The sequence below is a fragment of the Propithecus coquereli genome, unplaced genomic scaffold (genome assembly GCF_000956105.1).
Source record: "Propithecus coquereli isolate 6110/MARCELLA unplaced genomic scaffold, Pcoq_1.0 Scaffold802, whole genome shotgun sequence".
Taxonomy (NCBI): Eukaryota; Metazoa; Chordata; class Mammalia; order Primates; family Indriidae; genus Propithecus; species Propithecus coquereli.
The window spans coordinates 446,076-467,513 of record NW_012154197.1 but is presented as its reverse complement, the minus strand read 5'-3'; the positions used below and the strand labels follow the sequence as shown (position 1 = coordinate 467,513).

At 49.6% G+C, this 21,438-nt stretch overlaps 1 protein-coding gene across 1 annotated transcript; it reads left to right on the top strand.

The window, feature by feature from the left end:
- Positions 1-1,899: 1,899 nt before the first annotated feature.
- STRIP1 (striatin interacting protein 1) lies at positions 1,900-20,583 on the top strand. Its single transcript, XM_012663380.1, has 21 exons — positions 1,900-2,110; positions 4,578-4,647; positions 5,379-5,453; positions 5,868-6,002; positions 6,103-6,223; positions 7,013-7,081; positions 8,131-8,237; positions 8,347-8,474; positions 9,644-9,826; positions 10,176-10,393; positions 11,955-12,020; positions 12,122-12,185; positions 13,228-13,299; positions 13,745-13,819; positions 13,994-14,091; positions 15,308-15,434; positions 15,645-15,745; positions 16,513-16,579; positions 17,089-17,193; positions 18,204-18,408; positions 19,617-20,583. Exons 1-21 carry the CDS (start codon positions 1,931-1,933, stop codon positions 19,862-19,864), a joined length of 2,514 nt encoding a protein of 837 aa, XP_012518834.1. The 5' UTR covers positions 1,900-1,930; the 3' UTR covers positions 19,865-20,583.
- Positions 20,584-21,438: the final 855 nt, after the last annotated feature.

The window sequence follows — 21,438 nt, the reverse complement described above, 5'->3', positions numbered from 1 at the left end:
GCTGTCAACTCTACCTATACGATATAGAAATGTCATATCAACCCAACACTGTCCACCATCATCTCCATCTACGCAGTCTCCTAACTTGTCTACTCTTATCCACTTGTGCATCTCTCCAATCCATTCTTCAAAAGCAGCCAGACTGATCTTTCAAACACCGTATCGTGACATCTGCCTGGTTAACACCCTCTAATGGTTTTCTATTTCATTTAGAATCAAATTCAAACTCCTTTCTACTCCCTTGAAGACCCTGCATTTTTCTGGCCTCTGCATTATCTGGCTCTCATCAACTACTAGTCTTCCCTGACTCACTTAATTCCAGCCATACTGACCTCAGGGCCTTTGCACTTGGCTGGTCCCTTTGCCCCTGTGCCCTCCCTTGAACTTTGCAGATTCTCCCTTACTTCGTTGAGAATTCATCCAAAATTGCACCTCAGTCCTGCCTTCAGTGGGGCAGCCTAACTAATATAGTCGCTCTCCCTGCCTTGCCCTCACCCTCCACCCACTGCCAGCTTCTAATCCCTTACATTTCTTTTTGTTTTTTCAGACAGACTCTTTCCTTTTACCATAACTTTAGTCAGGCTCCTCTGAGTCTTCTGCCTGACTAGGTTGGATCTTGGGCTTCTCTCTCTGTCCTTGATGAATCCAGTTTGTGCAAGAATCCTGCTAAATCAGTTTAGCAATGATCCCCCACCCTTGGTGTCTTAGTCTGTTTTCTGTTGCTAGAATAGAATATCAAAGACTGGGTCATTTATTTTAAAAAAAGAAATTTATTTCTTACAGTTCTGGAGGCTGGGAAGTCCAAGGTTGAGGGGATGCGTCTGGTGAGAACCTTCTTACCGTGTTCGTCATAACATAATAGAGGGCACCATCTGCTGAGACGGCAAGAAGAACAACAGTTCAGATTTCTCTTCCTATAAAGCGTCATCATGGGGGCCCCAGCCTGATGATCTTCTCTAATATTAATTACTCCCAAAGGCTCCACCTCCAAATACCATCAACATAGGAATTTGGGATTAAGTTTCCCACACATGAAATTTGAAGGACACATTCAAACCATACCACTTGGTACCTGACCACCCTTGATATCTCAGCACCCTGGCCTGCTCTCAGCAATAATCTTATTCAGTCAATTTAGCCAAAAACCCCTTATACTTGATGTTTCTCTTAGTAATTTCCCATCCACTGACCCTCACCCTGCTCTTTGGTAATAACCCCCATTTGTCCTTGCTAGAGTTGGAGTGGAGCCCCATCTCTCTTCCCCACTGCAAGACCTGGTTGGAGTGGTCCCTATACCTATCACCATGGGCCCCCTCAGATAACGTCTGCCTTACCGTAGTCTTTAACAAGTGTCATGAATAATTTTTCCTTTAACACTTTTTAGCACTTACTTCTCTAATATTACATTTGTTTGTTGTTTGGCCCACTGGGCACTATGTTATATATCATGAGTGCACAAACTTGACTTGTTCCCTATTCTGTCCCACTACTGAGAACACAGGCAACCTTTATGTTTGTTGAACGAACGATCAGCACTTGTCACCACCTTAACTGTGTGAAGACTAGGAACCTGGCTATTTTGTTCACTACTATATCCCCTAAGCCATTTACAGGGCCGTGGGTGATAAGCGCAAGGCAATGTTAGAGGAAGGAGGGGGTAACTAAATTTACTGAAGGAGCTAAGGGAGGACTCACAGATAAAATGACACCCAAACTGGGAACTGAAAGGAAAGGAGGAACCTGAAAAGACCAAGAAGGGAAGGATTGCAGACGGAGGTAATCTCGCGAGGTATTGGGCAGCCAAGATGGCTTCTAGCACTTGCCGCCACACTTAATATGGCGACCAGAGAAAGTTCATGGAGAAAATCACGCGAGAGTGGCGTGAACGGCGACTGTCCGCGAACTGAGCCGGGGGTGTGGAGCAGCCAAGATGGAGCCGGCAGCCGGCGGTCCCGGCCCGCTGATGGTGAACAACAAACAGCCCCAGCCGCCGCCACCTCCGCCGCCGGCAACCGCGCAGCCTCCACCTGGGGCACCGCGGGCCGGCGGAGGCCTTCTGCCCGGGGGCAAAGCCCGAGAGTTTAACCGAAACCAGCGCAAAGACTCGGAGGTCAGGAGCATCGAGGGGCGAGGCTACCACCGGCGGGTGGCGGCGGGGTCCGCTCGAGGGGACAAGCTGGGCTTCCTGGAAGGCTCGGCAGGGCCAAGCCGGGGAGCTGTCACTTTACAGCGAAAGGAGCAGGAAGCGAGGCTGGCAGCTCCCGGGGCCGGGGGCGTGAAGCTGGGATCCTCGCCCGGAGCTCTGCCGCTCGGGAGAACCTCCCGGAGCCGGTGACCACTCCTTTGCTCCCTTGGGGCCCGGGCTGTGGGCGTCGCCTCAGGGGACGCCGTCCCCTCCCCAGTTCGGGGGTGTAGAATCGGTGGTCTGCGTGCGCTCCAGGGGACCAGGCGGCATGTCCCCAGTCTCTGATCATTTTGGCCTCTGGTCCCTGGCAAGCATACGCCGGGCCGGCTCGTGGGTTCCGCAGCGCTCGGTGGACGGCGCGCGTGGGCAGGGAAGGGTTTAGAAGGCACTTAGAGCCGGACGGAGCTAATTGTCACTGATAGTACCGCGCGGGCCGAGGTTTGTGAGAGTAGGAGGGGGAAACGTGCCCAGTTCCTCCGACCTTAGCCAGCGCAGGTTCAGGCCGTGGATTGACAGTGCCTGGTGGGTGGTGTGCCCAGTGCGCCTGGTGCTGAATTGTTAAAGATCAGAAATGTACATTTTAAATATGCATTAGGGATTAGCATTCCCTTGTCTTCCTTCTGTTCCGGAGACACCATAGTCTGGAGCTGACTATTCACCTCACCCCGAGTTAAAGAATTCCTCCCACAGCCTCCCTTTGCAGAATTCATGAATGAAGATACGCACGTCGCGGCGTTTTAGGGCTTTCTGAGCATGTTCCCAGAGCACTCACTATGCAGTCTTCCAGGCTAATCAGCAGCCAGGCGCTTGTTAATGAGAGGAATTCCTCGTTGAGCATAATGTACCAGCTCATACCAAAGAGTAATGATACTATCTTTAGACTTGGGAAATCAGTTCCCCTTAAACTTTTGTTTTTTGTTGGCAAGCCCAAACCTCTGGTAAAACATGTTAAAAATTGGCAATCCCAAAGTAGACATAATTTGAGCTTGAAGTGAATTATTTGAAAAAGCAAAGAAACCGCCCTTTTCAGAGCCACTGCGTGGTGGGGTGATGGGACATCAATGATGACTGCAATAATAATTTTTCACGTGTGATGTGAGTGCAAAGCGATGTTAGTGGAAGGAGGGAGGGGGTAACTGACTGAAAGTGGTGGGGGTGAATACACCTTCATTATGGGAGGAGTTATCCTTTCGAAAAATAGCTTAAATTTTTCCTAAGTAGCTATGAATGGTCAAATAAATACCTTTGATGCATTTTCTGATTCTGTCCTTTAATTTTCACATAGACAAGTGAAAGGCCAGTCAGATGGACACAGTTAAGCTGAGAGCCCTGTCTAGATCTGTTTCCCTAGAGATGCTGATGCTGCGCTCTTCCTTTAGTCAGAGCTGCAATCAGTAGTTCGGGAGCCTGATCAATGCCCGGAGGACAGGGAGGCTGACATTTGATGAGAGCCCACTATGTGCTACATAATTTTGATTAGTCTTTACAAACCTTCGAGGTAGATTTTTGTCATCCCCATTTCATGAGTGAAGAAACTGAAGCACGGTAACTCGTGAAAGCATACACTGTGTTATTTCTGAATAAGGAGTTCTTAGTTGCGGGTATGTTGTGTCATTTTGTTGGTGCCCTTTGTTTTCTAAGTAGATTGTAATTAAGCCTAACTACTTTACATATTTCTTCCTAGCTTCTTCTCTCTTCCCAGTGCAAGACTTCCAAGATGGGGTGTTCTCAGTAATCACCTATCCGCAGCAGTTAGCACATTCTCTTTGTCATGTTCTCTCCTGTGTATGGGAGGAAAGCCGATCTGCTCCACTACTGCCTTCTCTGTCATTTCTCACTGAAATGTGAGACAAGAGCAGGAAGGCTGAGGGTTTCAGTACTCATTTTGTCCCGAGCTGTTGATAGCCCACTAGCCAGAAAGAAGTAAGGCTTCTGGAGTCTTAGCATCACATGGAACAGTCATTCACTGCACAAAGTTCATAGAAACTTTGTGTTCGTTAATTTAACAGATATTTATGCCAGTATAAACTATTCATCCATGCGCTTATTCATGCATAATACTATGCTGGGCATTGTGAAATCATTGGTGAGCAAAACAGACAAAGTTCCTGCTCTCAAGGAACTTGTAGTCTTGTGGAGAGGCAGACAGTACACAAATTATTGTGTTCCTATATAATTATAAGTTATGATAAGTGCTCTGAAAGGAAAGTATGAGGTGCTTAATAAGGAGACCCGAGTTAGCCCAGGAGACAAGATATTGTGATAAAACATTAAAAAAAATAGAGGCAATGGTGTCTTGTAACACAGCAGTGTCTCTGGAAGCATATGTGTTTCTTCCTTTGCAAAAACTCAAACTGATCTTTTTCATAAAGCTTCCTCCTTTTCCCAACAGGGTTATTCCGAGTCTCCAGACCTTGAGTTTGAGTATGCTGATACAGACAAGTGGGCTGCAGAGCTGTCAGGTAAAGCATAGACCTGTGTGTTATTTGGGGGTAGTTTTTTCCTCATTGGTCTTTAAGAAAATTAATGAATATTTTGGAGTTCATTTTTTCCCCTAGTTCTATTAATGATACATAAAAAACGGGTTAGTTGTTTGATTCAAGCGTTGTGCATTGAGAACTGGGTTGTCCTTTACTTCATGAAGTGTCTCTGGTCAGCTTAGTTGGCTAGAGTCCAATCCCAGTGTGAGACAGTCAGCGACGTTTCTTGGCCACACACTATGCCCTGACAGTGGTCTCTGCTGCAGCAGTGGGTCATGATGGATGTCTGCATCTGTGCCTATCTTTCATCGCCACTGCCACTCACACTGAATATGAGGTCAGAGGGAGCTGCTCCTCCACCCTCCATGGTACAGGCCCTACTCAAGAGGTAGCAGCCATTTGAGAGATGTGTACTCTGGGTGGCGGTCAGCTCTGGCATGGCATGGTAGGATGGATGCACGTCAGACTGGAATGCCCAGATGTGTGCTTTACTGGCATTGTGGTTATCAGCTGCAAGGCTGTCAGCATTCTCTCCTTGTGCACATCAGAGCATTAAGACCCCCTGAGTAATTAGAGAGCATAGCCCAGGAGTCACTGGGACTCAGGGACAGAGTTGAGAGTAGAAGCAGATGCCTTACCTTCTCTGCGTTACGTGAGACCTGGTGTGGAATGCAGACATGGAGCTGACAGTGATGAGACTTTGTTCTTGACAGAGCTTTACAGCTACACAGAAGGTCCCGAATTTTTGATGAATCGGAAATGCTTTGAGGAGGACTTCCGGATTCATGGTGAGATGATTTCCTCCACTTCTTGGTTCTTTTGCCCTGCGTCACGGGAGCTGCAGCTTTCCTCTTAGTCATCTGAATGACCTAAGTCATCTTGGAGCAGCCTGAGAAACCTGTTGAACCATGATTGTTCAGGGCCAGATATGACATTTAGAGTGAGCTTATGGGCACTTTGGTAGAGACGTTTTAGAATGTGAGTATTGGGGTTGAGGGGGAAGCTTCATGTTACTAAAACTGCACCACAAATACCAGTGTTTCAGTTTGGAAATTCAAATTCATAGAGCAGCAGTATGACCTTATCCCTTACAGAGGGAGTACTGGTCCTGTGGCAGTCCTGAATTTGGTGGATTAACACTGGGTCCATGCCATTATGAGGATTTTTCTGGGCTCAGGCGTAACTGGGTTTTTGCCCTGTAGTGACAGACAAGAAGTGGACTGAGTTGGACACCAACCAGCACCATACCCATGCCATGAGGCTCCTAGATGGCTTGGAAGTCACTGCCAGGGAGAAGAGACTCAAGGTGGCTCGAGCAATTCTCTATGTTGCCCAAGGTACTGAGTGGACCTCCCCAGGGACCCCTGGCACTTCTGCCAGTGATATTGCCCAACCAGATGTGGGGAGGGGGTTGTGAGCTATGCCTTGTGTTTGCAGGCACCTTTGGGGAGTGCAGCTCGGAGGCAGAGGTGCAGTCCTGGATGCGCTACAACATCTTTCTGCTCCTGGAGGTGGGCACGTTCAATGCTTTAGTGGAGCTTCTGAACATGGAAATAGAGTGAGCACTTCTTCATGGGCGTGAGTAGGGAAGGGAGGCAGGGATGGAAAGGAGGACAGAGGATCATAGAACTAACTGCCTTTGAGAGGGTTAAATGGGCCACATGGAGCTGAGGGTCTGGTCCTAGTCTCTGTTCTGTCCACTTGGGTTGAATAATGGGGAGTTGCTCGCCTGTACCTTGAGGACTAATGGAGGCCAGTGACAGGTCCCTGCAGCTCCCTAATACCAGAGCTTTACCCAGACGGTGCAGGTCCTGCCCAGGCCTAGGATGCCCCTCTAAAGGAGGCTTCTCATTTTGAACCTGCAGACTCCACTATGTGTGCCCTGTAGTTTTCCCTTTGGCAGGAGGCCAGGCACAAGTCTGACACATGAGCTCAACCGGTGCCTGCCCTAGCCTGTGTTACCTTTGTCTTTTGTCTGATGGACAGGTCAACTGCTGCTCATCTAAGGATAACACCATCAGTAGTAAGAGCTAAGAATACTCATTGAGTGTTTACATGCCCCAGTCATTGTTCTAAGGATATTACACGTACTCATTCGTGTTAATGACATAGGTACTATTATCATACCCGTTTTACAGATGAGGAAACTGAGGCATAGTTAGTGCCAGGATTCAAACCTTGACAGTCTGGTCCAGGGCCCGAGTTCTTAACCACTGTTTCCTATAACCACTTGTTCAGTCTAAGCACATATCATGACATCTTACTCCCCCATTGGGCGGTACTTGTCAGGAGCATCACTTACCTTCCTTCCTGGGTGAAGGTGCTGACCCTTAAATCTCTCCTGCAGCAACAGTGCCGCCTGCAGCAGTGCAGTGAGGAAGCCTGCCATCTCCCTGGCTGACAGCACAGACCTGAGGTGAGGCAAGCAGCAAGCCTGGGCTCCCTAAGCTTTAGTCAGGGATGAGGTCAGAGCAGGGCATTGGGGGTGTCTTTGGGTTTCCTCACTGTGTGTGCGTTCCTCTGTACACGTTAACCTGCAGGTATGAGGGGCTCTGTGAGTGATCAGTAGGCACTGCTGAGGGCTCTACCTAGGTGGGGTTCTGGGCAGTCCAGGGTCAAGCCACTTACGAGAGCACAGTTACATTTGGGCCTCCTGCCCATACTACTGCAAGGAACTTGGGTGTGGGATTTTTTTTTTTATTTGGATGAAACACATGATGTTGCTCCTTGGACTCCCACCTTCTTATGCACACAGCCTGGTCTCTTGGTCTGCATTTGGTTAGTCCTGACAACTTCATAATGTTTTTTGGCTGCACAGGAAGTATTAGCAACTGCTAAACAAGATCACCTTTTCCATTTTTGAGGGTTGAAATCTGTCTCTTTTTATGAATTTGGAAGATTTTCAGACTGAGTGTTTGTTATGTTCCCTAGTATAGTTAGGGTCTCTGAGTGTCACCTCCTGGCTGCTTGTTTCCAGTCCGTCACTGTAACTTGTGACTTCTGTTTCCGCTCCAGCACTGTCCTTGTTCTCACTGTGACTCCTTTCTGCTCTGACCCCCACAGCTAACTACTACCTCTGTGTTTTTTTCTTTCTAGGAGGGTTAGGGCAGTAAATGCTTTTGGCCATTCTTAGTCATATTCATTCATCCAGTAACCATTTATTAAGCACCTGCTGTGACTAAGCACTTTGTTACACACTGGAAAGACAGAACAGAATGAGATCTGGCCTTAGCCAGAGAGACATGAGCCAGTGAGGGAAGCACCAGGGGAGAGACTTAAGCATTCCTGTGCTCTGTGCATGCCCAGATTCTCACCTCTGTTTTTCCAGTTTGCTCTGCATTACACCTTCTCCCCACCAGCTGACGTTTGTGCACAAGCTTTCTCACATCAGCTGGGAGGTGCAGAGGCCAAGGGTGCTCCCTTGATTCTCCTCCTACTCCGTCATGAGCTGGCTCTCGTCCTCAGGGTCCTGCTCAACATCATGTACCTGATTGTAGAGACCGTTCACCAGGAGTGTGAGGAGGACAAGGCTGAGTGGAGGACAATGCGACAGACCTTCAGAGCCGAGCTGGGTAGGACCCTGGGGATCCTCTCTAGAGGTCGGACTCTGACACTGAGGCTGGAGGCCCTGGGAGGGGTCCTTTTGCTGCCTGTGTTCTGATATCTTTGTGTTGCCTCCAGGCTCCCCGCTGTACAACAACGAGCCATTTGCCATCATGCTGTTCGGGATGGTGACCAAATTTTGCAGCGGCCATGCCCCTCACTTCCCCATGAAGAAAGTTCTCCTGCTGCTCTGGAAGACAGTATTGGTAAGCACCTCCTAGCAGGGGAACTCAGGTGCCCGGCCAGCAAGGGGGAGACTTTTGCTTGTATATCCTTTTGAGTATTGAATTATGTGAGTATATAACCACTTTGGTAAAAAAAAAAAAAAAAAAATTATTTAAAAAGCTACTGAAAGGAGATGACAAAAGAGGTGCCACCTTGGGCCCACTGCAGCCAAAGAGGGCTTGGCCTTTGAGTCAGAATAGGTTGTTGGCTCCCTGACCCCTGGAAGCCATTCACTCAGCCATAGAACAGCTCTGCCCCAGCCAAGCAGCTTCTCGGGAGCAGCTCCTGAACCTGCAGTTTGTAAAGGGATTCGAGTTAAAGTTAGAGCTGGTATGATTGGGGCCTCTCTGTTAGATGTTACTTGAAGGAAGCAAGAGCAAATCCTGAGCTAGCCTCCACTTTGCTCAGGGCATGGTGTGAAACATGACTGTTTCTAGCAAGGGAGGGAATGGATGCCGGGGTGGGCTGCCTGGCACACTTGGCTCGCGGCATTGTCAGCAGCCAGGCCCAGGCCGCGCTAGGCGCCCTTCTGCTCAGGAGGAGCGACCTAGGGAGAAAGCGGAGCTGGAATTTGGACTGCTGCTATCACGGGGGCTCACGCTCCCTCCTTTCAGAATGGATTGGCTCTGTGGAGCCAGGGCTTAGTAAGTTGAGGGCCCCCTAAGAGTTATCTACACATTTTATCTTGGCCAGACATCCTTTTGGTTCCTCGCAAAGCCTTGCTGAAGCCAGAGAGGAAAGTTGAATTGCTTGGAAATGGTGAAACGAAGCAGCCTAAAATTGCTGTATAGTGCTGGGGTTTTGGCTTCTAGGGAAATGTTTAGATGAAGCTTTTTTTTTTTCTTTTAAAGTTGAGCAACCAATGATATATTTCCAATTGGACTTTGAAAGACTGACATGTCCAACTTTTGAAGCATATGAGTGTCACCATGTTTTCTAGGAACTGAGGGTTAGGCACTTCCTTTTTTAAGTTGGAGAGTATGTCATATGTGCAGAGTTAAAAGTATCTGTGCATTAGGTTCAGTCAGCCTGCATTTCTCCTCTTACTGTGGGTCATGGTGTCATGGGTACTTTCGAGCCTGACACAGTGATCAGGGACTGGCCTTGTGTACATGTCAACCCTGGCTCTGCTCCCCTGTCCACGACGCAGTGCACGCTGGGTGGCTTCGAGGAGCTGCAGAGCATGAAGGCTGAGAAGCGCACCATCCTGGGCCTTCCCCCGCTGCCTGAGGATAGCATCAAAGTGATCCGCAACATGAGGGCTGCCTCTCCACCAGCGTCTGCCTCAGACTTGATTGAACAGCAACAGAAACGGGGCCGCCGGGAGCACAAGGTGAGGGCGACAGGGTCCCTGTGACTCCTGAGGGCTCTCAAGGTGCATACTTGCAGCAGCCAGCAGGGTGCCTGGAGGAGTCAGGCTGCTGGAAATTGTCTCTGATCAGCAGGGACACTTTGTCCCCAGTCTTGGGCCCAGTTTATAGTAAATACTCAGCATATGGCGCTTTCGAGGACTAGAGCAAGAAGTGATTTGTCATTTGGTCCCAGTCTTGACTCCCTCTCTGGTTTTTCCACTGTTCTTGACTCGCTGCCCAATGCTTTTTTGTGCTGTGTCCACCGTAACTGCATTTCCCTTTTCTATTTCATCAGCTGGCTTTCGTCTCCTATCCCTGCCCCGTTTTTAGGCTCTGATAAAGCAGGACAACTTAGATGCCTTTAACGAGCGGGACCCCTACAAGGCTGATGACTCTCGAGAAGAGGAAGAGGAGAATGATGATGACAACAGTCTGGAGGGGGAGACATTCCCTCTTGAGCGGGATGAGGTGATGCCTCCCCCACTACAGCACGCCCAGACTGACAGGCTTACCTGCCCCAAGGGGCTCCCATGGGCTCCCAAGGTCAGGTGAGTCTCAGACCTCCAGAATACTCTTGGCTTCTGAAGCTGGAGCCCTCACACCTCAGGCCTGGCATCTGGCCTGAGTCACCATGAGAGGTCCTCTGCAGGGCCAGGCTGACCTTAGCTTTGGGACTAGTCTCTGTTAAAGTGCCCTGTGCTGACCTGCGGGTTTCACACACAGTGGCCCTCCTGTGGCTTCTGAGTCAGTAATTGAAATTAGCTCTTGATTAGACATGCTAGTGAAGGGAGATAGGAAAAGAATGAAAACAAGGGGACTTAAGTGAACTCATCTGCATCCATCCTGAGGTTGTATATTCTTGCTCTGCCTCTAGGCTAGAGTGCAGTGGTGATATCATAGCTCACTGCAGCCTCCAACTTCTGGGCTCAGGCAGTCCTCCCACCTCAGCCTCCTGAGTAGGTAGGACTATAGGCGCATGCCACCACACCTGACTGATTTTTTTATTTTTCGTAGAGTTGGGGACTCACTGTGTTGCCCAGGCTGGTCTCGAACTCCTGGCCTCAAGTGATCCTCCTGCCCTGGTGTCCCAAAGTGCTGGGATTACAGGCATGAGCAATTGTGCCTGGCAGGAAGTTTCTTTAGAACCATAATTAAGATTTTTGAGATATGTGTAGGTGAATCGGTGGATGGGAAAGTACCTGGAGATACATAAATGGTATCTGTTTGATAGGCAGCAACTTAAGAATTAGATGAACATGTGACAGGATATGGAAATCACTTTCTTGATCCAGGTAAAGCCTCAGTTTTCATTGATCTGTGAAGTGAATACAAGATATCAGAAATGCAAGGTATGCCAGTTGTTTGGGGCAGGAATATGTGACCTATATGAAAAATCAGTAGCTTATAGCTTTTTTTTTTTTTTTTTTTTCTGGAGACAGAGTCTCACTCTGTTGCCCAGGCTAGAGTGAGTGCCGTGGCGTCAGCCCAGCTCACAGCAACCTCAAACTCCTGGGCTCAAGCAATCCTCCTGCCTCAGCCTCCCGAGTAGCTGGGACTACAGGCATGCGCCACCATGCCCGGCTAATTTTTTTCTATTTATTTTTAGGTGTCCGGTTAATTTCTTTCTATTTTTAGTAGAGACGGGGTCTCGCTCTTGCTCAGGCTGGTTTCGAACTCCTGAGCTCAAACAATCTGCCCGCCTCAGCCTCCCAGAGAGCTAGGATTACAGGCGTGAGCCACCACGCCCAGCTGCTTATAGCTTTAATTGTTTAAAAATTTTAAATATTTAAGAAAGTCTGTTGACAAACTTGTTACTACTATCTGAATAAAGTACGCTTTTACGTTTGATGTTATCACCTTAATTTTATGAATGAACTAGTTATACATATTTGCAGGTTATTGATCCAACAAAATTATAAAGAACATTAAAATACTCTGGATTTTTCAATTTTTTTCTTTTTTTCAAAGAGAAAAACCATTGTGGGACACTTTTCTTCTGGCTTCACAGTTTCTTGATATTCTAGATTTCTATTAACCATGACACCTTGAAATAGTGTTTCATAAAAACCTTTCTCTCTCTCTGTCTCTCTTTTTTTTTTTTTTTGGCAGAGAGAAAGACATTGAGATGTTCCTCGAGTCCAGCCGCAGCAAATTTATAGGTTACACTCTAGGCAGGTGAGTGTCTGAGTTCACTTTGCTGTTCACTGTCCTGGCCTTTGGTGTTTGGGGTCCCAGGTGAATTGACGGCTCAACACGGGGCCTTCTTTATTCTCCAGTGACACGAACACGGTGGTGGGGCTTCCCAGGCCAATCCACGAAAGCATCAAGACTCTGAAACAGGTAAGTGTCTTTGGCTGAGCTTTTGGCCTAGTTTGGTCCCAAGTGAGTTCAGTGAGACCAGCCCATAGGGAAAAGCCTTTTAAGACTGTTGTCTGGCTGCGGGACCCTCGAAAACAGTTCTTAAGTTTTACTCATTTTCACTGAACTTTTGTCTGGGACTGACTGGAGGGTCATTAAAGGTTATATTACCCAATAGTGTTTGGAATTTTGAGGAGCCCAATAAATAGCTCTCACTTTTCCTTGCCCAAGTTCTAAGGCAGTTGCAGTAGAGGAGTAGGCAGATGGAGATTGCAGTGCCAGCTTTATAATTCATAGAGTGATTGGAGAATGAGGCTTGAGAACACAGTAATGTGCTAATACCAAAGTGCCAGAATTAGGTGAACTCGCCTACCTAGTCCTAGGCAGTGCTGGGAGGCCCTGCTGAGCCTGGGGGGTAGAGAGGAAGAGAGCACAGGCTGTCGGCAGGCAGGCAGATTCTAAGAGAAAAGAGAAAGGGCTTGGGCTGAGACTGTCCTGTTTCCCCTCCCGTGCTCACCAATCAGAGAGGGGAGGAGTGAGTGTGCGGAGGGGGCAGGGAGAGACCGGGAGTGTTTGGCAAATCATGTTCCTCTGCAATGGACGGTACATCAAGCGTGGGGAAGAGGTGTTTCCCCTGGCAACATATCTGGAGTCTTAACTGTTCATGTGTTTTTGAAATATGTTTTTGGAATTCGTAGTACTGAGTGGTCTCTGTGCAGCTAGGCTTTTTGAGTACTTGATTTTGCTTTTAATAACATTTTTCCCATCACTGTAACTATCTGAAAACTTCTTTTCTTCCTTTAATTTGCCTTTTTCTGATCTACTGTGGGCTTTTTGCCCTGATTGTAAGAGGTAGGTGCCCACTTAGAAAAATATTTTGGGTTTTGGATTTTAGTTAGGGTTCTTTGTGATAACCCTCTTTCAGAAGATCATGTTTGAAGAAAAACGCATAGGGTCTTTGGTAGGGTGCAGGAAGTTTGGCCAGAAAATGAGGGATGTCTACCTTTCCCATCTCTCTCTCCAGCACAAGTACACGTCGATTGCAGAGGTGCAGGCGCAGATGGAAGAGGAATACCTTCGCTCTCCTCTTTCAGGGGTGAGTTGGAGGTCTCCTTCAGCTCACAGGGTCCTCGGCTGTTCCCAGGCATTGGGCTGGGCCTAGACCACAAAGCTGCCCCAGGCCCTGCCCTCAGAGAACTCCCGGTGCAGAGGGCGGCACATGTCTAGTGCAGGGGTTAAGACCCCAGACTCTGAGCCAGGCTCCTGCCTCTGAATCCCAGCGCCACCGCTTTGTAGGCAGCAACTTAGGCAAGTTGCTGGATCTATCTCTGCTTTATTTCCTTGCCTGTAAACTGGAAATAATACTACCTTCTTTATAGGGTTGTGATAAGGGTTAACTGAGTCATTACAAGTAAAATGCCCAGCACAGTGTATGTGTACAGGCTTTGCTGTCATTATTTACATCCACATTTGTAGATTCTCCTCAAGCCAGCTAGCAAGCTGGCTCAGGAGATTACAGTCCGGACCTATTGTGTTAAAAGGGAGAAGAAGAAGTCGAGCAAGTCCCTGCAGAAACCCTCTACCAAGGCTTGCTCCCCAGCCTGCCTCAGTATATGGTGAGTGGTACCTGCAGTGGGTCCCCCACCCCACTACACTGGCCTTGAGAGTAGACCCTGCCTGCCTCCTTCACCCCCCCCTGCCACCTGAGCACCTACAGAAGGTGCCTTTCAGGGCTTGATTATGGCTCTGGACACTCTCAGACCTGTGTCTGAATGTTTTGCTCTTCCCAGATTGCCCTCCTAAAGATCCTGCTAGCTGCAGCTCCCACCTCGAAAGCCAAAACAGACTCAATCAACATCCTGGCAGACGTCCTGCCTGAGGAGATGCCGTGAGTATCATTCTGTGAATGGAGCAGGTCTGAGGCAGAGGGTAGGAGGGGAAGGGCAGATGTTTTCACTTTGTTAGGTTGGTTTCTTTTGTTGGCGCAGCTTCTCTGCTGGTTAAGTTTAGGGTGTTTTTGACTCAGAGAAAGGACACTGTTTTGGATTAAATAGTTTTACTTGCTGGGAAGATGGCTTGGTCCATTGGCCTGGATTCTAGTGTAGACTCTGCCGCTGAGTAAACTCTTTGTTGAATTAGGGAACGTCCTTTCCTCCTCTGTAAAATAAATGGGGCTGCATTAGACATTTCCCAAAACCCTCCCAGTAAAACTGCCTGGGTATCTACGGGATACCCAGGACTCGTAGCTTTAACTTCTGGACAGTTTGCCAGCAATAGCCGAGCCTGAGCCAGGTGTGAAGTCTTTCCTGTTTGCCAGTGAACTGGCAGACAGAATACTGGTGAGTGTCTCAAGGTGATAGAGTGAAATCCTTAGAGGTTCTTCCTCCCTGGGCCTTGATCTCATCTCTTTGAGGTGAGTATACAAACTGAGATCATGTTCTACTTTGAGAAGGACCCAGGCCTTCACCTGATCTCCTGCCTTCCTGCCAGTGTCACCCAGCCCTGAGCCCAGCTCCTGGGTGGCTGTGGCCCTGGAGTGTGGCCAGTTCCCAGGTGAGGGAGGAGGCAGGAATTGGCTAATACCAAAGGGAAGGTCACAGACACTAGGCCATCGTAATAGTCTTTGGAAAAAAGGGTTCCAGAGTCAAACATTATATTTCCTCTTAGAAAGATTTACTAGTGAGAAGTCCTGAATTAAGAAACTGGGGTAACTTGGTGCTTCCTAAATTTATCTGACTTTAAATCTCTGTTTTCCCCAAACATGAAATTTTTCAATATACTGGTATTCCACAGAACACATTTTGGGGAACTCAAGTTAATATGGTGGCAGAAGCTTAGGGGAGATCTTGGAAAGGAGAAGTTTGTTTTTGGAGGAAAAGCAGAGAAAGAATATATTGGGGGCATCATGGGGAAGAAATTTTGCCAAGCTAGATTGCTTGGGAGGTTGGTAGGTGGAGCCCCGGGCCTGACTTCTGAGATGTCCAGAGGGTGGGTAGTGAAGGGGGAGCGTTTGCTTAAAGAGGCTCAAGAATCCGTCTCCGCGGTGAAGCCTAGATAAGAGGGGCCGCACATGCTTGTGGCTCACCTGGCAATTGTGTTTCCAGCACCACAGTGTTGCAGAGCATGAAGCTGGGGGTGGATGTGAACCGCCACAAAGAGGTCATTGTCAAGGCCATTTCTGCTGTCCTGCTGCTGCTGCTCAAGCACTTTAAGTTGAATCATGTCTACCAGGTACCTGCAGGGCCTTCCCTCCCGTCTTCTGGGCTGGGGCCTCAGGCGGTGCTGCCCTCCAGTCTGTAAGAACAGGAGCCTTGGCCTTCGACCTTGCTTGACTTCTGCATGAATGTTCTAAAACGTGGTCCTCCAACCAAGGGCTTTTGTCACTGGAGGAAAGAGGGCAAGGTCCCAAGGGGTACGCTTATTTTTTTCTGTTGGTTTCAGTTTGAATACATGGCCCAGCATCTGGTGTTTGCCAACTGCATCCCTTTGATCCTAAAGTTCTTCAATCAAAACATCATGTCCTACATCACTGCCAAGAACAGGTGATGAGGGCCAGGGACCAGGAAGGGGCGGGTACGGGCAGACAGCAGGGCTCCCAGCTGGGCTCTCCCACTGCGTCCATTCTTCTAACATTTTCCAGCACCTACAAGCCAGCACTCTGCCAGGCATCAGGACACAAAGATGAATGGGACAAGGTCCCTCTCTGTAGAGAACCCAGTGTGTCAAATCTGAGTCTAGTGACAGGTGACTCAGTGTATGCCTGGGCAGGGGAGTTCTCATCCTGGGCTCCAGTACTGTCCTCGCTGTCCCTCCTGCACTTTTTTTCTATTTTTGACTAGAACACAGGCCACCTGCTATCTCCAAGGAGCTCGGCCACTTGCACTGTAATACCTTGTCTGCTGATCTTACCCGCCGGCCCTGCCTGGAACCAGCGGTACTTGACAGTGCCTGCTCATCAGGGTGACAGGGGGAGCCGCCGGCCAGACACCATCTCAAGTAGGGCCTGGCATACATTAGTTGCCTTGAGCAGTCTTCTCCCCAGCCCCAGATTCATTGCCATGGGGAAGGAGTCTATACTCCTTACGAGATTGCAAACTTGTCTTTGGCTATAGGAGGACCTTATGAGTTCTCCTATAGCAGGTATTTCCTCACCTTATAGCTGGGGAAGCTGGAGTGAGGCAGACAAGGTAGATTGTCTGCTTCTGCTCCAGGTGAGGGAGGAGAGCCAGGAACCAGCTCAGTCGTGGCTGCTCTGCCAGCCCCCAGGCCTTTGCTCATGGTGGGTACCTGGATTCTCTTGCCTCTGCAGCATTTCTGTCCTGGATTACCCTCACTGCGTGGTGCATGAGCTGCCAGAGCTGACTGCAGAGAGTCTGGTGAGTGGCTGGGCTCTCCCCAGCTGTCCCTGTGGTGTGGGGTAAGTGGGTGGAGAGCCTTCCTCCCCCAACACAGGAATGGAGGTGTCCTCCACAGGTGAGGTCACTGTTGAGTGCCTGGCTTTTAAAGCACTCTAAGTGCATAGAAGGGCAGGGGCGAGGGACCTTGCAGAGCAGAGAGATTTGGACGTAGGGATCAGTCAGTCAGTAGAGTTGTTTCCTTCTCCCTGCACTAGACTCTGGGGTCACAGCTCTGGGGCAGCCTAAGGCCACAGCCCCCAGTATCATGGTCTATGTTTCCTTCAGGAAAAATCTAGGGAGACTCCATGCCTCAATTCCCCACCAACTTCTAGGATAGAGCCCACCCCTGGGCTGTTCCAAGAGCAGGGGTTCCTGGTAGAGGCGAGGAGACCTGGCTGTTGTAAGCTCATATGTAGGAGGGCCTTTTGGAAACTGCGGAGCACCTTGAAGCTGTGAGGGTTATGATGATTCCTGGGTTTACCTTGCAGGAAGCAGGTGACAGTAACCAGTTTTGTTGGAGGAACCTCTTTTCTTGTATCAATCTGCTTCGGATCTTGAACAAGCTGACAAAGTGGAAGCATTCAAGGACGATGGTGAGTCAGTGCAGTCAGCAGGCGTGGATGGAACTTGGAGCTTAAAGAAGAGTGAGTGCTAGGCTTCACCGCGGAGATGGATTCTCGAGCCTCTTTAAAGAAGAGTCCCATACCGTCTCCTTCATACTGGGAGCAGGGAGTCCCCAGGGTACGGCCCACCTCTGCAGCTGTATCCCCCACTTAACTTTGCTGTAGCCGCATCCCTGTATTTTAAAGCAGCCGTCCCCAACCTTGGGCTGCAGACTGGTACCATTCTATGACCTATTAGGTACTGGGCTGCAGAGTTCCGCCACACCCCCATCCCCATCCGTGGAAAAATGGTCTTCCATGAAACTGGGGAGGGGGGTGGGGCGGGGGGTACACAGCAGGAGGTGAGTGGCGGGTGATTGAGCAAAGCTTCATCTGTGTTTATGGCTGCTCCCCTTCCTGTTGCTCCCATCACTGCCTGAGCTCTGCCCCCGCCTTCAGTTTAAAAATTATCTTCCATGAAACCAGTCCCTGGTGCCAAAAAGGTCGGGACTGCTTTTTAAGGGCTGATTCCTGGTTTCCTTGATAAGTTGAACTGGAACCTAGAAGAGGCTCAGTCACGCACTGAAGCAAATCCACGCTAATAGGGGAGTTTTTTCTGTATCACCTGAATCTTGATTGGTAATAGAACCAGGGTTCTGAAAGTCCTCCTTAACCCTGCGTCTGCAGATGCCTGTGGGGTGGGGAGGTCCATGGATTCTTCGAAATTATGTGCATGTGCACATAGGAATTTCCGGTGAAGGAATTCATGGCTTTCTTCAGATTCCAAACCGACTCATAATTAGGGTGACTAGTAGTTTGCCTGGAAACTCTCCTGGTTTTAGCACTTGAAGTCCCACATACCAGGAGACCCTTCAGTCAGTCCAAGGGACACTGGGATAGTTTTTCAGGCTGCACATAACCTCAAAAGGGTTAAGCAGCAGCGTGATGGTGTGTGCACGTATTTCTGTCCTCAACTTGGCTGCTCTTGTGCCCCTTCCCAGATGCTGGTGGTGTTCAAGTCAGCACCCATCTTGAAGCGGGCCCTGAAGGTGAAACAAGCCATGATGCAGCTCTATGTGCTGAAGCTGCTCAAGGTGCAGACCAAATACCTGGGGCGGCAGTGGCGGAAGAGCAACATGAAGACGATGTCTGCCATCTACCAGAAGGTGCGGCATCGGCTCAACGACGACTGGGCGTATGGCAATGGTGAGGCTTTGCGTGAAGCAGGATTGGGGGTGGGGGGCTGTGGGGAGAGGTGACACCTTTCACTTCCTGCCCATGATACCTCAGGGTCTTCTCTGCCCTGAGCTTGCCACTGAGGGACAGGAAGGAACCCAGCTCCTGCTTCTGTAGTGTCAGGAAGGGTGCTCTAGGAAGGACTTTGAGAAGCTACCTAGGCTTGGCATCTGTGGTTATCCCCCATTGCTCCCTGCCCCTCCCCTCTAGGTCATTCCTTTTCTAGGAATTGTCACAAGACTCTGTCCCCTCTTTTCATCCCCACCGCACCTGTCTTGGTTCTGGCCACTTAAATTCTTGCAGCTCCTGACGGGCTTCCCTGCCTCCAGCTTCCTCTCCTCCATCAGTGCCTCAAACTTTGCCCTAGTGAGCTTTTCAACATGCAGATCCTGTGATGTTACTTCCCTGAGTAAATCCTTCATAAGCTTCTTATTTTCATTAGAATTAGAGTCAAACTCTTAAGCAAGGCATATGAGACCCACCCATGTTCCTTCCTTCTCCCCCTCTGTACTCTGACCCAGCTTCCTTTATAGCCTGTTACGTGCTGTCAGCCCAGCCTCCATCATACCCAGGGCCCTGGGCACAGGAGGACTTAGTCCCTGATCACTAGCCCTGTCATTTCCCACATCCGGGCCTCTCTGCATGTGCTATTCCTTCCACCTGCGTTGTGTCTCCCCTGCCCACCCCAGCGGCTCTGTGTCTGCATGTTGCTGCACCATTACAATTCCTGGCATGTAGCACCATGGCTGAAGGACTGTCCGTACTCCCAATGCCTGATGAATTCATGCAGGCCCAAGGTGGCACGTGGTACCTGGTCAGGGAATCGAGAGAGAATGAGCAAATAAGGGAGTCTCCAGGTTCCTGCCTTTGACCCCAGAGAGCCAGGGAGAACGTCACTTTTAGAAAAGCATGTCATACATGCGGCTGTCCCTCTCTGTGTCTACATAATCTCTGCAGTATAAGCCTTTCTCTCAGTACATCTGGCTTTTCTCCTTGTACTTCACTCTCCTTTTTGCCTAGGTAAGAATTCCTGTTAGTCTTCCTGAGGATGAGCTTGAAGGTGTCTTGTTCCCGGTTGATAATCAATATTCCCAGCCCTGCCTGGCCTGGCCGTGAGCTGCAGTGAACCCAAGCAGCACGGCTTGGCTCCTAACCGTGTTCTTCCTTCTTTGTCTTAGATCTTGATGCCCGGCCTTGGGACTTCCAGGCAGAAGAGTGTGCCCTCCGTGCAAACATTGAACGCTTCAACGCCCGGCGCTACGACCGGGCCCACAGCAACCCCGACTTTATGCCAGTGGATAACTGCCTGCAGAGTGTCCTGGGCCAGCGGGTGGACCTCCCTGAGGACTTCCAGATGAACTATGACCTCTGGTTAGAAAGGGAGGTCTTCTCCAAGCCCATTTCCTGGGAAGAGCTGCTACAGTGAGGCTGCTGGGCAGGGGACTGAAACAGCTGAGTGATCCTGAGGGACCTGCAGGACTGTGCTGGTGCGTTGCTGCAGTGCTCCCATCTCCCTCCAGGTGGCAGCACAGCCCCACTCTGTCCTCCACAGCCAGCCCTGCGTTTGTGGCTGAGGCCAGGTTGGCCTCTCTCCTTGGTTCCCAGCGTCCTGCTCAGGAGTAGTCATCTCTCTGCTTGGGATCCACTCTCCCTTCACTGCCCCCGTTCTCCTCTCTTGGACGTGGTTGGTTGCAGCTCATTTCACAATCAGCTCAAGGCTGGGAAAACTGGGATGGGCCGGGAACCCCTTCTCATCGCATCTGAATTTCAGGGGTCATGCTGACTCCTCTTGAGACATACAGATTCTTGGCTTGTCAGCTTACAAAGGACAAGGGCTTAGGATCAGGGCCAGGGCCAGAAAGTCAGCATCTTGGTTTTGCTCTGGGAGTTTTCTGATGTCATTCCAGCCTCCTGCTAAGTTTTATCCAGATGTAATTGCAGAGGCTTCTGCAGCTGCCCCAGCACTTTGGTTTTAGACGGGGTTGAGGTAGGAAGAGAAGCTTCCCTTAACTAGAGGTGCCATTTTTCCGCTTGGTTTGCAAGGGCCTGTAAATATCTATATATAAATCTGTGTGTATTCTCTTGTGTCATGTTGGGATTTTTAATGTGTTTGTGTATTCTGTTTACATTAAAAGGAAGCAAAAACAATCCCCATTGCCTCGTCTGTAGGAAATATGGCTCTGACTGTCTCCTCCAGGTCTAGAAAGTGGCTTTTCCAGCCAGCAGTGATAGGTTATCCACTTGCTCTTGCCAAACCGCCTGCCTTTCCTATCTAAGGGGGAAGAAGAGGGGGGAGTTGGTACTTATCCAAAGTGTTATCTCCACACATTAATCTGGGATTGCTGCAGCCTAGCTCCGGGATGCTGATTGCTGGAGCGACAAGTTATCCTGCTCCCCCTGGGTTTGATGTAATTTCAGTAGAAGCCCCACATTTCTCTGGATCACGTTCCTGAGCTGGCCTCAGCCAAACCAGTGTCACTGCCCGGGAGGGGAGGGGTTCGGTTAAAGGGGAGATAACTGCTCTAGGCCCTCCCTGGGGCAGGTGGTTGGGACTGAGAAGAAACTTATGTGCTCAGAGCCTGGGACGCAGACCATCAGGAGTCAGGTTCGCAGTGGGAAAGAGAGTGCTGGAGGGCCCAGGAGACCCTATGGCTGAGGGAGAAGCAAGGAAAGCCTTTGTGGTAGGTGTCGGTGTAGTCCTCCTGAAGCCTGCCTGCACTCCGGCTTCTAGACCCCTGGCCATGTCTGCCTCTGCCTAGCTTTGTCTTGAGGCTCTGCCTTAGAGGACATTACCATTTTGATGCTGATGGAAGGAGTGTACCCTTTTCAGAATTGCTGGAAAGTCCCTTACCTGTAGGCAATGTGTATGGGGTCTTAAATCTTCCAAGGGTCTTGACTTACAAAGGAAACATACACTGGGGAGAATCTCCTCTTTGTTGGGTCGTACGTTTAGTGGCTGCCTGGCCTGGGACCTGCTGAGCCTCAGTACAGGCCTTGATG